The 16,541-nt window shown below is 39.7% G+C and overlaps 1 protein-coding gene across 1 annotated transcript; it reads left to right on the top strand.

Annotated features, from left to right (window-relative positions):
• Nucleotides 1–1,055: 1,055 nt before the first annotated feature.
• THAP1 (THAP domain containing 1) lies at nucleotides 1,056–7,216 on the top strand. Its single transcript, XM_075264031.1, has 3 exons — nucleotides 1,056–1,325; nucleotides 4,939–5,134; nucleotides 6,379–7,216. Exons 1-3 carry the CDS (start codon nucleotides 1,255–1,257, stop codon nucleotides 6,757–6,759), a joined length of 648 nt encoding a protein of 215 aa, XP_075120132.1. The 5' UTR covers nucleotides 1,056–1,254; the 3' UTR covers nucleotides 6,760–7,216.
• The last annotated feature ends 9,325 nt before the right edge of the window (nucleotides 7,217–16,541 follow it).

Below are 16,541 nucleotides of genomic sequence, written 5' to 3'. Positions count from 1 at the left end.
AACAGACGGTAGTGTGAACGCCCCCTACCTGTGAAAGTGTATGAACATACTTGGTAGGGCGTCAACAGTGGCAGGAATGGCGTTAGAGGCGCGGCTCAGCATTAAAAAAATTGACTTGATACAAAAATGGACAAACACGGTAGAACACTTAGTATATTATTTTAATGTATGAAACATTTATTTCATATAGTACACAAGTCGCAGATACAGAGCAAGCACCCATAAATGTGCTTATACGGCTGAGTTCACACGGGGATTTTTGGACCGGATTTTTTCGCAGTATCTGCCTCAGGATCCGGTCCAAAAAAACGCCTCCCATTGACTTCAATGGAAGCCATTCACTTCTTTTTTCCGCTAGCGGTTTTGTGGCGCTCGCAGAAAATAGAAGCGACCTGCCCTTACTTGCCACGGCGTAATCCTCCGCAGCGTCCACAGCACAACACCTCCCTCCCGACTAGGCCCATTCATTTGGGCCTAATCTGGAGCGGAGTCCTGCGACTGCACTTGCATCCAGTCACAGCTAGCCGTTTTTTGGACCGGATACTGAGGTGGCCTCCGCGTCAAAATCCAGTCCAAAATTCCCTGTGTGAAGCCAGCCTACAAGTGATACCTTGAGGATACTTTGTGTATGTACACCAGTCTTTCTACACTGCTAAAGGTTGTAACGTTTATTTTCCTATGAATATGATTCCTGAAGTAAAACAGAACTTCCCCTGTCATTTTAGCTTCTGTATTGGTTTTCTTAAACCTAAAACCTATCTAGTTTGTGTAGCACGAATACAATCCCCTCTGATACTGAAACAGTATTGGAAGCTAATAATATAGTATCGTACTATAGATAGTAATGTATTTATCATGTATGGATATGGATGGCGTCATGCTCGCCCCACATAACGACCCGACCGTGACGTATCCTCGTTGTGTAAAAAACAAACAAAAACGGAATACACGAGACCTGGGCGGGAACTATGCAAATATAGTCATGTGACTCAAGCTGACAAATGGTAGCGTACGCTGAGTTAGCAAACGTGACGACAGTTGAAGCGTTGTCAGCCATCTTGGAGCCGGGAGGAGCGCTACTCACTAATTTCTCTCCCTTTTAAAAAACGGTAATCTGCGGCGGGGCAGACATATTTATCCATTAAGCCGGTGAACTGGGGAAGCCTGACGATATTCGTCTGTATCTTTGTACGAGCAAAAGCCGGCCCAGGTCAGCATTGAAAACAAAGAGCCAGGCGGAGTAAAGCCGACACGATGGTACAGTCCTGTTCTGCTTACGGCTGCAAGAACCGATATGATAAAGATAAACCCATCTCGTTTCACAAGTAAGTAACGTACGGGAAGACGGAGTGCGGCCGATTGGTTTTCGCTCTGCTCGAAACCATTGCCGTGCGCGCGCCCTCTAAAGGACGATGTGCGCATGCGCTGTGGCCGAAGCGCGTAGTTGACTCCGGCGGTGTGTGGTGTGTGGTGCGCGTTCATGGTGTAGTCTCAGAGGCCAAGTTTATACGATTTGTATATTATTAGGTTTTACCATGATATGTCAGAAATGTTTCATTGCAGAAAGGGGGCGCTACTCTCCGCTAAACATTACTACTTCATGTAACTAGTATGGCACGATTATATACTTGAAGTAACCAGTTTCCTGAGCACATGGCCCCCTGTTTAGCGCTGGAGTCCTGGGGTTCAGGTGTGTAGGCACTAGGTATGCAAGAGAAATAAGTGGAAACAGTAAAATGTTCCACATCTATGTGATTCCTAAACCTGGGGCTACCCTCTGACTTTTGGGTGTGCCTCACAGGCCCATGGATTGCGGTATTGGCCTGCAACTTCTGAAGTAATGAACAACAAGGATTCCAGGTGTGAATTCAGCTTTATCCTAGATAGCGACAGTTAGTTAACCACTTCAGTACTGGGCCAATTCCTCTGGTTAAATACTAGGCACATTTTTATTCAACTAATGACCGACACGGATATGAAAAGCGCAGCATGTCAATTATTCCTACGGAAACACCGGCGGTTTCCCCATCGATATAATAGAAAAAAAATCTAGAGAGGAAACCTCTGCAAACTTTCTGCCTAAAGCACTGTGGGAAGAACTTCAATATGTTGTGCGCGTGATTTTCCCGCACTGCCTTTTTTTTTTTTTTTTTTTTTTTGCTGCAGGACGCATTGTGAGGCTTTAGGCTTAGTTCACACAGAGTTTTTTGGTCAGAGTTTGAGGCCGTAAATGCCTCAAAACCAAGATCAAAAAGACGGCTCCCATTGAAATCAATGGGAGCCGCTCAGTAGGCTTTTCTGGGAGCCGATTTTGCCGGTTCCCGGAAAAAAAGAACTGACGTGTCCGTTCTTCAGGCAGAGTCGCCTTGCGATTTGGCTTGAAGAAATCCCTCCTCCGGATTAGGCCCATTCATTGAGTCTGATCCGGAGGAGGGTGCGCAGCACCGGCTTTCAGTTCCGCAACACATTTTATGGATCAGAATCTGAGGCAGCCTCAGGTTCCGATCCAAAAAGCTCAGTGTGCACTTAGCCTAAAGTTGAGGCCATACACTACAGAAAAGCTACTTTTTTTGTTGCAGATGTTGTTTTTTTGAGCCACAACCAGGAGTGGATTGAGCAGAAGATAGAAGTATAAAAATTTCCTATATATCTTTTCCATTCCTTTTGTAGTCTTCAGTAGTTGATACCTTTTTAATGGCTAACTCATAATGATGACAGATTACGACGTTTCGGAACGTCTCGGGTCCGTTATCAAGTAAATTTAAAACATTTCTGAAGGATGCATATTTATATACAAAAAGGGCGCATAGGGTGTTAGAATTCTAGGAGGAAGGGGGGGGGGTTGTTAGTAATTGGTAGAGACAATTACTAACAAACCCCCCCCCCCCCCCCCCTCCTGGAATTCTAACACCCTATGTGCCCTTTTTTGTATATAAATATGCATCCTTCAGAAGTGTTTTAAATTTACTTGATACGACACGTCGTAATCTGTCATCATTATGAGTTAGCCATTAAAAAGGTATCAACTACTGAAGACGATCAAGTTTTTTTGGGGTTTTTTATATTTCTAACCCACTGGCTAACACGGTACAAGAACGAACATTTTCCTTATTCCTTTTGTAGACATTCTTGGCTTTGACTCAAAAAACTATTGTAAACCTGCAACACAAAAATAAGCTGCGTTTCCGCAACATGTTGCCTCAGCCTATATAGTTTTTCCTCTACATTACAATAATTTTTATTTTGTGTTGTTAGGGGTTGGTCTAGGGGCATGTTATTAGTGTACCTTTTATTTATTTCTTTTTGTATTTTTTTACATTGTGCCCCTATAAGGTCATAATAGACTTTTTGAGGCATCCTAACACTATTGTTTTTGTGGGGATGCTGATTTCCCTTGTAACTGGGGCTGATGCATATATTCTCAGTTACAGGAGGAATGCAGCCTTCTGCCCGTGACTGCAGAGCTGATCTGGGTCCTGTAACAGACTCTGATCTCTGTTGGGTCACATGACTTCTGGGTCAGAGGGGAGCCGCATCGTGGCGGCTCCCATAGCTGGGTACACAGCGCTCATTGAGTATTGTGTACACAGCGATTCAGAAGGCAGGAATGGTATTTAAGCATCCCTGCCTTCTCTAGGGGAGCTTTGGCTGTAGTAACAGCTGCATTCCCCCTTCTGCAGTCACACAATTTCATACAGCTGCTTAAAACTGCAATGACGTACCGGTACGTCCTTGCAGAACGAGACAACCACTATCATAAAAACCCAAGGAGTGGTACAGAAGTGGTAAAAAAAAAACAAAAAAAAACTCCCTACCCCTCTAATGCAAATCGTACTCACTGTGTGAGGAAAGCCCAGTCAAGCCCTTCCTTGAATCCATTTTGCTTTTGATGCCATCATTTACAGTCTTTATCTAGTAACAGAGTGAAGAGCAAATTGGTCACTGATAAATATGGAAATCTACTAAGATGTGCCACATCCTTTATTGTTCTAATTCTATACAAAACTGGTCATTCATGTGAAAGCAGCTTAAGGAGATTCTGCTGCCCATCAATTCAATTGGGCAAGGAGTTGTGGTTCTAAGGGTAAGTTTACACAGGGTTTTTTGACGCTGAATCCACCTCAGAATCCGGTTCCAAAAAACACCGACCATTGGCTTCAGTGGGAGCCTTTCACTTCTTTTTCCACAATCGGTTTTATGCTGCTTGCGGGGAAAAAAAAGTTAACTGCCCTTTTTTGCGGCGGAATCCGCTGCAGCTTCTCCTGCGCGACACTCCCTCCCGACTAGGCCTGTTCATTTTAGCCTAATCCGGAGTGGAATGCGCGACTGGATGCCGGTTCACTGCACCGGCATCTAGTCGCGGCTAGTCTTTTTTTGGACCGGATTCTGAGGCGGCCTCCATGTCAAAATCCGGTCCAAAATACCCCGTGTGAACTTACCCTAAGGATATGTTCACAAAGAGTTTTTTGCAGGTGGATTTTGTTGCAGAATCCGCCTCAAAATTTACCTGCAAAAACACCTCCCATTCATTTCAATGGGATTCACTCACCGTTTTCTTCTGCTAGAGATTTTTTTTTTTGCAGCTACCGGAAAAAAAAATGCGACATGCCCTATCTTCCGCGGCTGAGTCGGCCATGGCATCCGCTGCTCAAGAATGCCCCTGATTAGGCCTATTTATCCAGACCTAATCAGGAGCGGGATGCCTATGCAGTGCATCAGCATCTTGTTGCAGATAGCCACGTGAAAAGGTTGCCGCCGTGTGAACTGACCCTAAAAATGAATCTAAAATGCAGCTGCATTACGGCCATCTGAATTAGTGCATAAATGTACTCAAGGTAAATATTGGAAGCTTTTCTAATGTGTTTTCTTTGTCCAGGAGAATGTTTAACGTAATGTCTTTTCTGTTTTTTTTTTTTTTTGTTGTTTTACGTCCTGTAGGTTTCCATTAACAAGACCACTTCTTTGCAAGAAATGGGAGGCAGCAGTCAGAAGAGCCGACTTTAAACCGACCAAGTACAGTAGTATCTGCTCTGACCATTTTACACCTGACTGCTTTAAGAGAGCCTGTAACAATAAGCTACTCAAGGATAATGCTGTGCCAACTGTGTTCTCTTACACAGATAATAAGCCGATTGTAAGTTCAAATTCCTTTTTTGACTTTGAACAGGGGTATTTCCATCTGGGCATTTATGGCTATAGCCACATGATATGCCATAAGTGCCTAGTGGAATTGGGTCACACCTCTAGGACTTGAATCTAGCCAGAGATTAGGAGTACCCTGCATAGATCTACATGTATTGGTCTATCCATCAAAATTATCCAAGCAGGTGGCCTACATGGCTGTCAGGCAATTGTCAACATTGGTAAAATAACTTTTAAAGATGTATTCAACCGCTTCCCCGCTGCAGCCAATGTTTGTTTTTCTTCCCCCTGCCTTCTAAACTCCATAACTTTTTTTTTTTCTTTTCACAGAACTGTATGAGGGCTTATTTTTGTGACACAAATTGTGCTTCGTAGTGTTACTATTTAATATTTCATATGATGTGCTGGGGAAAAAAAATCAGAATGGGTTGAATTTATAAATAAAAAAAACAGCACTGGTATTGTGTGTGTCAGTATGATTACGGCAATACCAGACTTATATAGGTTAGTTGTTTTGGGGGGTTTTTACCCTTAAAATAAAACCAAAACTTTGGAGTTGCCGTATTTGTACATTTTATTTGTTAGTTTAGCATTTTTATTCTACATAATTTTTTTTATTTTTTCCAAGACTTGAACATCTGATCTCCTGGTCAAAAATGTAATGACTGCAAAATGTCTTATAGACTTTCACAGTATGTGGCAGACTTATAGGGCATTGTTGGCCCCTTGCTGTCATGGGAACCTAGGGTCCCATCCCTTTATCTAAGCACTTCAGTGCTGCTCTCAATGACTTGTTCAGTTTCTGCCATTAGAACAGGGGTGCCTTTTCCACTGTACAATAGTTCTCAGAACTGTATGCTTATCACCACATACTACAGCCAATGACAAAAGAAAAATAAGGCACCAAGTTGTTGTCGCTGGCGTCAAATGAAACTTAAGCGAATGAAATGATGATAAATTAAAGTTATACTTTTTATTGGGAAAAATGGTACAAGGAGGCTCTAGTATCCTGTTGGGCCACCTCTATTAACCCAAACTTCTGGAATTGGTTAAACTGCTGCAGCATGATATTGTAACAAAGATGACAAAAAAACTCAATGAGAAGTAAATTGGTAAACCATTTTTCTTCTGTGATAAAATACCACGTTGCAGAAGTTTGGATTGGCTCTGCTGTGTCTGTATATGCGTCTGTTTATGTACTTCTAATATTTTAACATTTCTGTCATTTTATTTTAGAGCACTAAGAATGTTAAACAGGAGGAACAAAACGTCACTCTTCCTGCTGTTCCAGAAATAGATCCTGCTATTGGTTTACTATTGCCTCCCCCTTATACTCCAAGTCACATAGCAGTGATATGTGACCACAATTATACAGTGGAAGATACAGTCCATCAAAGGAGGCGAATACAGCAGCTGGAAGAGCAGGTTGATAAACTGAGAAAAAAGCTTAGAATTGCAAACCAGAGATGCAGAAGGCAAGAGCGCAGCCTGGAAAAACTGGAAAAAGAGGTGTTAGATTATAAAAATGGCGCTGGCTTTGTGATTGTCCCAAGCAACTACTTTGAAGTGTACAATGAAGGTGAAAGAACTGAGACTCCTACAATTATAAATATCTAATCTTGGAAGTAGTTCAGTTTACCACTTTTAAGAGCAGATCCATTACACCATAACCATTGCTTAATATGAGTTCTTTGCTAAATTGTTCTATTCCATTTTGTTAGAGGGGCTTCTAAGATCTTTCATTTTGTGAACGTTACTATTCTATGACTGCTTTTGAAGATCTAAAGGGATCACATACAACCAATAGTAAAACCTGCTTATATACCTCACTAGCTAACTGTCAATTAAAACCTTTTGCTATTCTTTAAAATATTTCACATCAACAGGTTTCTAGATATTGGTAAATAGATTAAACATAGTAATCGTTTCATGGTTGCATAAAACTTACCCTGTACTCTGTCTATATCCACAACTTTAAATTGAAAATTGATTTTTGTTTTAACTTCATTATAAGCATCTTAATTGTTAAAATACTTGAGGTTTAAGGCTTGTCACAGTGCACCTAAATGTAATGTTTGGGGATAACCATTCAAATGCAATTTTACAATTGCATAATATATAGAAGGTGCATCACATAAGTTCCTTTTAATATAAATGTTATATGAAGAAAAAAAGAACAATATAAAAGTTGAGAGATAATCTACAGTGAAGCCTCACAACTGCACTGGAGTCTTCATTGATGATTTATTTTTTTTTTTCCATTTTTTTTATTTTTCTAAAGTTGCATTTCTGATATCTGTATCAAGAGTGAAGAAGTTAACTTTTTGATATAGGTGACTTAAAGATAGAATTGTTGTGTTTTTTTGTACAACTGACATTAAAAGGACAGAAGTAATTAAATGCAGACCATTGTTTTGTGTTTATTTAGGATACTGCTAAGTTTGTGTCTACAAAACATGGGTGGCTTGATTCGTTTCACATTTTCTTCTTGCTGCTGCTGATATATTTTATTAACTGTCCAATGTATTTCAATAAAAATATATTTAAATCTTAAGTTTAACTTGTGATGCATTTATCTTAAAGTGATATTGGAAAGGCCAAGGCCCCTTATGCTGTGATTGTATGCAAGTTTTATGGTGAGTTTAGGGTGAGAGTAGTAGGTTTGAGGGGAACTATTCTAACAAAACCTTAGGTTTTATATAGAAAATTGGAACCAGTCTACCATGTGTGTGGGTTTTTTTGTTTGTTTTTGTTTGTTTTTTGTCTGTTTGCATCCCTTGTGGAATCAGTTTTGTTTTTCCACTTCCCATGGACCCATTGTCTTCAATGGGTAATTTTGAGTTTGTGAAAATTTATCTAAGAGCCCATGATTCTATAGGTTGTATGTTTTTTGTTTTTTTTATTTTATTTTCTCTATATATTGGAAAATCAATGAAAAAAAAATGTTAAAAAGAAAATGGAACCAAAAGTCCTGTCAGTGAAACTGATGCTCTACTGATTCTGGTGTTCTGATTGGATTTTTTTTTTTTCTTTAGCTCCCAACATTAGTTTTGGTGAATAATATGTAACAAATCTCCCTGCTTGAATCTGAACATAGAGTCCTGAGACAGACAATCAGAGAACTGAACTCTGGCATATCAGGCAACAAAAAGTAACTGAAGGAATAGTGGTATAAGGAAAAAATTTGTTTTTGTACCGTGTTAGCCAGTGGGTATTAAATATTAAAAAAAACTTGGAAGTCTTCAGTAGACTAATAGTAACTAACAATGATGACAGATTACAAACTTTCGAATCTCTCGGCTTTTTCCTCAGGTATATTTAAAAACAGTTTCTGAAGAATGCATATTTATGTACAAAGGGGCACATAGGAATACAATGTTATTTGTACATACAAGTAAACAATTGTCACTTCCCAAGGTCTTTATCCACAGTTCAAAGAGTGGTCTTTTATGGCTGCTTTAGATCAGTGATTTCTGTATGGGGCCATAAACCCATGTGACAGATTCAACCCCTCCTGGAGTGTTGAAACAGTGTCATGATCTTGTACTCTAAATCCTCCTCTCTTTCTTAGATTTGAAATTTCCTCTGAGGAAATTAGCTGAGGATTGAATCATGCTAAGATTAAGAGATCTATAATCTCGAAACGCGTCAGTTGCGTCATTTTAACCTTGCTATTTTCACTTTTTTTGTATGTATTTTCTACCTTTTTTGCACATTATATTTTTAAAAAACTTCATGGATTAAAAGTTAAATTTTAAGAAGCTGGGCTGTGGAAAACGTACTTCTTTTTGTATTGATGTATATTACTAAGCTCGGCTGAGTCCCGGAGCACGGATTGCACACCCTGAAGACTTCTTGGTTTCATATGGTGAGTGACAACAAAATATTTTCTTTTTTTTTTTTTTTATATACATAATGTGTGCAGGAATGCGGTTTGCACATGGGGGGGGGGGGGAGTCGGTTGGTCAGGGTCTTCAGGAGGGGGGTCAGTTGAGGTGAGGGGGGCCCATGTAAAATGTTCGCCTTGGGTCCCCGACATTCCTAGTTACACCACTGCCCCCAGGTCATATGGGTGATAAAGAATGAAATCTGCTGGTGAATAGCCCAGTTTGTTACATAGGAAGACATGCTCCAGGCACACGACCGTTCTCACATGCCCAGACCACGCACCACAACTCTGGTGTTTGCAAAGCGCTATGGGAAAATTTATATGGTAAAAAAAAATCTCAGGCTGAAGCCCTACGCAGCGTTTATTATTGCAGATTTTGCAGCATTTTTGTTGAGTTACAGCCAGGAGTGGATTGAGCATAAGATAGAAGTATAGAAGCTTACTTTAGATTAAGGCCCCACATAATGAGCCGCAGCCAAAAAACGCTGTGAAAATGACCATGGCAGAAAAGCATTGCATTTTTTTTGCAGTGTTTTTTTTTTTTACACACAGAGTTTTCCTCTGCAGAATTACTGCCCTTATAGCTATACAGAAAATGCTAGCGCTTCTGTAGGTATAATGGACACTGCTTTTCCGCTCCAGATATTTTTCTACAATATGTGGATGGGATTAGCTAGAATCCCATCCACTTTGCAGCTAATGTAAAATGGAGTGTTTTTTTGTAACATGAACTAACAGAATGGTGCCTGAAATAAAGTATTTTTCACTGGGTCACTCAACAATGGGGGGTTTTGGAAGTGTGCATTTTTACAGATCATAAAACACTATATGTTGCTCTCTTCTTCTCCCTAACTCCAGATAGAAAAGTTTAGGAGTGGATATGCCTTCCCTCTCTACCCCTCCTGCCAAGAATCCTCCAGAAAGTCAAGACAGAGAGTGAAAGTAATTTTGATTTACCCATTCTGGCCAAAGAGGATTTGATAAGTGAGCTTAAAACTGACAATTATCAAGCAGAAACTCAGAATATCAACTTAGCTGTATGGCTTCTGAAACTGCCGTCCTAAGGTCTAGGGGTTTGCCTGAGTTGGTTATCCTTAAATTAGAAAAGAAGTAGGAAATATGTAACTAATACTATACATAACAAAGTCTGGAAAAAGTTCATTTCCTGGTGTAAGGATAAAAGACACAACCTTCGTCATCCTAACGGACTTCCTTGAAGCAGACTATGAAATAGGCTCAATCCTAGTACTTTAAAAACACAAATTTCAGCTCCAAGCTCTTATTTTGACGACTTTGTCAGTCAAAGGTGGCTAAAAAGATTATTTGTGGCAGCCTACAGATTATCTTTTAAAAAAAAAAAAAAAAGAGAATTCTACTTGGAACTTGGATGTGAGTTTAAAGGGACTAACCATGTGTCTATTGAAGCCGTTGGAAATGTTGATAACAGGAGACTCTCCTGGTAGACTACTCTTTTAGTAGCAGTAGGATAGAACACCAGTCTCTTTTCAGATGTAAACCTTACCTAAACATCATGGAAAACAGGGTTATGTATCCTGATCCTGGGTCATTCCATATCAAGTGATCCAAATAGGAATATTTTTTTACCTGACGTCTTTAGATTTTTTTTATTTTTTATGAAGTACAACTTAAGTTAATTACAAATAAAAAGTTTTGAATTTTTTTCTTCATCAGTTAATTTTTTATAGACTTCTAAAGTTTTGAAAGTGTGAATTTTGGCCTGGTATGGCTTTACATTTTTTAACATATCTTGGGCTAGAATTAAGATAAATAGGTGGTAGATGCATCATTTTTCTCAGAGCGGTACCGGCTTTCATTTGATATGTCACAAGACGATGTTTCTTTATATTTTGTTTTGGCGAAATCAAATTCAAAATTTTGATGCGCAATTGTGAAAAAAACGTATGTTCTAAAATAGTGAAAAAAATGCATTTGTGTTACTTGTGTTCTTGGTTATATTTGTACAGGTTTTCAACTTGGGACCAAATTGGGATCAATTTAAAAAAAAAAAAAAATTTAAGCCTTGAATCATCTGATTTTATGTTTGTGTGAGCTTCTTCCTTTTTTCTTTTCAAATTACAACTTGCTGAATTCAACACTTATATGCAACAATAAAGAGAAACAAAAAACAAATCCCATAAGTGCCAGAATAAATACATCTTATCATCAGAACACAACTTGTCCAGCATTTTCAACCTGAATGCATTGAACAAACCGAAAGAAAAGAGCTGCTCATATCCTCAAGTGCGATTTTCTAAATAGTCTCATCCTAATTATATGTTAACAAGAGTACAATAACCAATATTTATAACACCTATTTCTACATGTAACAATTGTTTTTTATTATATCACTAAACATGTAATTAATTAAGAAAAATAGTCCAGTAGATAAATCCTCATTCTATAAAATATGAACCAATCAAACAATTAATAGGACATTTTTAAACTACTGGCCTTTTATCATCAATTTGTCCTTTCTAGTGAGTGAAATGTAATCTTGTCCATAAGCGCTTACTAGCAATGGCCATTTCCTTTTGTGTCAAAGAGTATGTACGGCCTGTCATGGTGTTAGGCTCCACCTGAGTTAATATCTGATTTTTGTTGACTTGTAAAATGTCTGGTTTTCTTGGATACACAAAGGATGGTGCTGGACCAGAAGGATGCAAAAAAGTCAATTTTATTGTCTTCATTTTCACAATCTTTGGAGAGTACAGTAGCCAGCCACCAGCGCCGATCATATTCACAGGTCACATAACCAGTTATGTCATCCATTGCCAATCTTGTGCCGCCTTCTACCACTTCATGGACTTCACTGTCATTTTAGACCACAGACTGAACAGATCTGAATTCAAGATTTTCGGAATGACACTGTAATAGTCATATTTTAAAATATTATCCCATCGCGATCCCAACTTGAATTTTGGTACAGATGTGGCTAAGGGCATAGCAGGCCCATGTGCATTTTTTTGAAATTTTTAAATAAAACGTTTTTTTCGGAAATGCGTTTTAAAATTTTGCGTTTGCATTCACATGGGTAAAATATTAACAAAGATACTCTTGTGACATTTGGTGAAAGCCTGTATAGTTCTGAGTAGAATGGCGTTTATTTTGTTTCTCTATCTTTTTTCTAGCCTAAGTTATGAGGAGAAATGTAAAGGCAGGAAACACCGAAATTCGCACTTTTTCTGAACTTTGAAAATCAATTAAAAATCCAAAAAAATTTCTAGAATTTTTTTTTCTTCACATTTTGCATTCTCTGACACACTATTACCAAATGACAAAATCTCAAAAGAATTAAAAATATAGAGGGAAAAATCATTGGTTCACTTGACAGGGAATGACCCTCCAAGGTAGTAAACCAGCCAGTGACGTAACTAGGAATGGCGGGGCCCCGTGGCAAACTTTTGACATGGGCCCCCCCTGACGCTGAAGACCTCAACCAACTGACCCCTACTGCCGCCGCAGCCCCCCCGCGCACGTGCACTTCTGCGCACACTATAATACCCCATATTAGCCCCTGTACACAGTATTATGTCCCCATAGTGGCCACAGTATTGTGTCCCCATACTGGCCCCAGTACACAGTATTATGTCCCATTGTGGACACACATGAACAATTATTATACTCTGGGGACAGAGCAGTAATAACTCCAGAGAATAATAATCGGAGACCCAGAGGGATACAAACATAACAAACTACTGTTACTTACCTATCTCCCGACTCCCCTGCATTGTCTGTCGCTGTCGGCCATCTTCCGGGACATCATGTGACCGGGGACCTGCGTCAGGGGTCATATGACGTCACACAAGTAGGTCGAAGCCTGCCTGGAGAGGTAAATAACACAGTTTTTTATGTTATCTTACCTCTCCCGGGCCTCCGATCGTTATACTTGAGGGTCCAAAAAGACCCCCGAGTATAAATGTGCTTGTGGGGCCCGCGCCGTCACTTACCGATCCCGGCCCCTGCCGGGATTGGTAAGTATATATTGCCCTTCCCGGCTGTAGTAACTCCAGCCGGTAACGGACTATTAAAAAAAAACAAAAAAAACGCAGCGTTAGCGGCTGTCGCCGGGCCCCTAATGTCTCGGGCCCTGTGGCAGCTGCCTCCACTGCTTCCCCGGTAGTTACGCCCCTGTATCCAGCTATCACATATCCCAAGAAATAATACTCTATTCCCTAGATGTATACAGATTGCTATGATGATCCCTTAGTCTCAGAGATGAGTCAAAAAACATTTAATCCAATGATAATTTACGTTTTACAAGTGCCATATTATTTTATGCTTTTCTTTAGTTTAAAATAAACCACTTGAATTACAATTTATCACCACCACATTTGGCATCTAACCCCTTTAATTTTCCATAAGTGCTTTAATAAGTTTTACTATATTATTTAGACTATATTTTCATCTTCGTTGGGGACCCTACAACACTCACATCACTGCTTGCTATCATTCTTTGTTACAGTCACAGCACAGTAATCAGACATGTCTTGTAACAAGCTGTGGATCTGTGTCCATCACATGACCATGGACTGATCTCTATCTCCTGGATGTAAACAAAGAATGAAAGCAAGCAGAGATCTAGAAAACCTCGAGGAACTTGTACAAAAAGTACAGTCCTATGAAAAAGTTTGGGCACCCCTATTAAACTTAATTCTTTTTAGTTCTAAATATTTTGGTGTTTGCAACAGCCATTTCAGTTTGATATATCTAATAAATGATGGACACAGTAATATTTCAGGATTGAAATGCGGTTTATTGTACTAATAGAAAAACCAAAATTAAGTATGGGCACCTTAACAGAAAAGTGACATTAATATTTAGTAGATCCTCCTTTTGCAAAGATAACAGCCTCTAGTCGCTTCCTGTAGCTTTTAATTAGTTCCTGTATCCTGGATGAAGGTATTTTGGACCATTCCTCTTTACAAAACAATTCAAGTTCAGTTAAGTTTGATGGTCGCCGAGCATGGACAGCCCGCTCTCAAATGATCTGAAAACAAAGATTGTTCAACATAGTTGTTCAGGGGAAGGATACAAAAAGTTGTCTCAGAGATTTAACCTGTCAGTTTCCACTGTGAGGAACATAGTAAGGAAATGGAAGACCACAGGGACAGCTCTTGTTAAGCCCAGAAGTGGCAGGCCAAGAAAAATATCAGAAAGGCAGAGAAGAAGAATGGTGAGAACAGTCAAGGACAATCCACAGACCACCTCCAAAGAGCTGCAGCATCATCTTGCTGCAGATGATGTCACTGTGCATCGGTCAACAATACAGCGCACTTTGCACAAGGAAAAGCTATATGGGAGAGTGATGAGAAAGAAGCCGTTTCTGCAAGAACACCACAAAGTCGCCTGAGGTATGCAAAAGCACATTTGGACAAGCCAGCTTCATTTTGGAAGAAGGTCCTGTGGACTGATGAAACAAAGATTGAGTTGTTTGGTCATACAAAAAGGCGTTATGCATGGCGTCCAAATAAAACAGCATTCCAAGAAAAACACTTGCTATCGACTGTAAAATTTGGTGGAGGTTCCATCATGCTTTGGGGCTGTGTGGCCAATGCCGGCACCGGGAATCTTGTTAAAGATGAGGGTCGCATGAATTCCACTCAGTATCAGCAGATTTTTGAGAATAATGTTCAAGAATCAGTGACGAAGTTGAAGTTACGCCGGGGATGGACATTTCAGCAAGACAATGATCCCAAACACCGCTCCAAATCGACTCAGGGATTCATGCAGAGGAACAATTACAATGTTCTGGAACGGCCATCCCCGTCCCCAGACCTGAATATCATTGAACAATTGTGGGATGATTTGAAGCGGGCTGTCCATGCTCGGCGACCATCAAACTTATCTGAACTTGAATTGTTTTGTAAAGAGGAATGGTCCAAAATCCCTTCATCCAGGATCCAGGAACTGATTAAGAGCTACAGGAAGCGACTAGAGGCTGTTATCTTTGCAAAAGGAGGATGTACTAAATATTAATGTCACTTTTCTGTTGAGGTGCTCATACTTTTGCACCGGTCAAATTTTGGTTTAATGCATATTGCACATTTTCTGTTAGTACAATAAACTTCATTTCAATCCTGAAATATTACTGTGTCCATCAGTTATTAGATATATAAAACTGAAATGGTTGCTGTAAACACCAAAATATTTAGAATTAAAAATGATTAAGATTAATAGGGGTGCCCAAACTTTTTCATAGGACTGTACATTGGAAAACTGTACAACTTTTTATTATGCAAAGAATATCATTGCTGAAACTAGACAACCTGTTTAAAACCCACTCAGACAGCCGAGTTTGGTCCAAGAAACCATGTGGTAGGCACTTTTTTCTGACCAGCCGCAGCTCCTGTGAAGTGAATTAAACTGAACTACCGCAGGTTTACAGTTGTGTACTCAAATGATGATTTTAGCATTGTAAATCACTATGATGCAATGAGTTCAGCTCTGAAGAGCTCACTTAGTCTAGAAAATGTGTCCACCAACCATGAACGCAACCATCTGAATGAGTCCTCAAAGGGAACCCCTCACCAGGTATAGGGCTCCAAATCCAACAGTATGGGGTTTAATACCCCAAACTTTATATTCTCAATACTATCCATTCTCATTTGAGGAGTTTGATTAGTTTTAATCTTCCAAACTCATCTTGTCATTGAAGTAGAGGAGTATACCATGCCTCTTGAGTACAGGAAGGCCAGACCCACCAGAGGTAACTTTGGGCTCATCCCCAGCAGCATAAGGACATGTTAATGATTTAGGGGCCCGAAACATGGTATCAGGGTCCCTTGAAATGAATTTCTGGCAACATAAGCTAAAAAGCTTTTAATAAAGAAAATAAGACTGACATATGATAGGCAAATACACATGGGCAACTGTCTTTTCTTAAAAGGAGTTTCTAGGGCAAATTATTGATGTCTGCGGTGCGGACATGCCACGACTTCCAAAATCAGCATAGTTTTGGAAATCGCAGCATGTCAATTACACCTACAGAAATGCCGACAGTTTCCCCACAGGTGTAATTGAAAAAGAGAGTCCGCAGAGGAAACCTCTGCAAACTTTCTTTCTAAAGTGCTGCAGGAAGAACCGCGATTACGTCGCTACCGTGGGTTTTCCTGCAGCGCTTTTTTGCTTCAGGACATCCCGTGGGGCCTAAGCTTAAATATCTGCTCCTTCCAAGTTGTTACAGTGTGCAATTTGCAATCTTGCCTATAGATGCTGCTCTTCAGCCTTCCAAATCTGTAGCTGTGGTTTTGTGAGAAGTTATACACAAACACAGGTTGCCATCCAGCTATTGTTACAACAGTGGGGAGAGGTCAGCTAACCTCAGGAGCTGGAAACTACAGCAAGCAAAGGATATGATCTCATTGAGTACTTCAATTATTTTTCTGTAGGAATATGTTTCAAGTGAATTGCTATTATTATTTAATGGAAACAAGCAATGGTTCAATATCTGAGACCATAAAGAGAAAACAGACGAATGAAGTATTTATCT

The sequence above is a fragment of the Leptodactylus fuscus genome, chromosome 1 (genome assembly GCF_031893055.1).
Source record: "Leptodactylus fuscus isolate aLepFus1 chromosome 1, aLepFus1.hap2, whole genome shotgun sequence".
Taxonomy (NCBI): Eukaryota; Metazoa; Chordata; class Amphibia; order Anura; family Leptodactylidae; genus Leptodactylus; species Leptodactylus fuscus.
The sequence above is the reverse complement of the archived record's forward strand: the minus strand, read 5'-3'. Positions and strand labels throughout refer to the sequence as shown.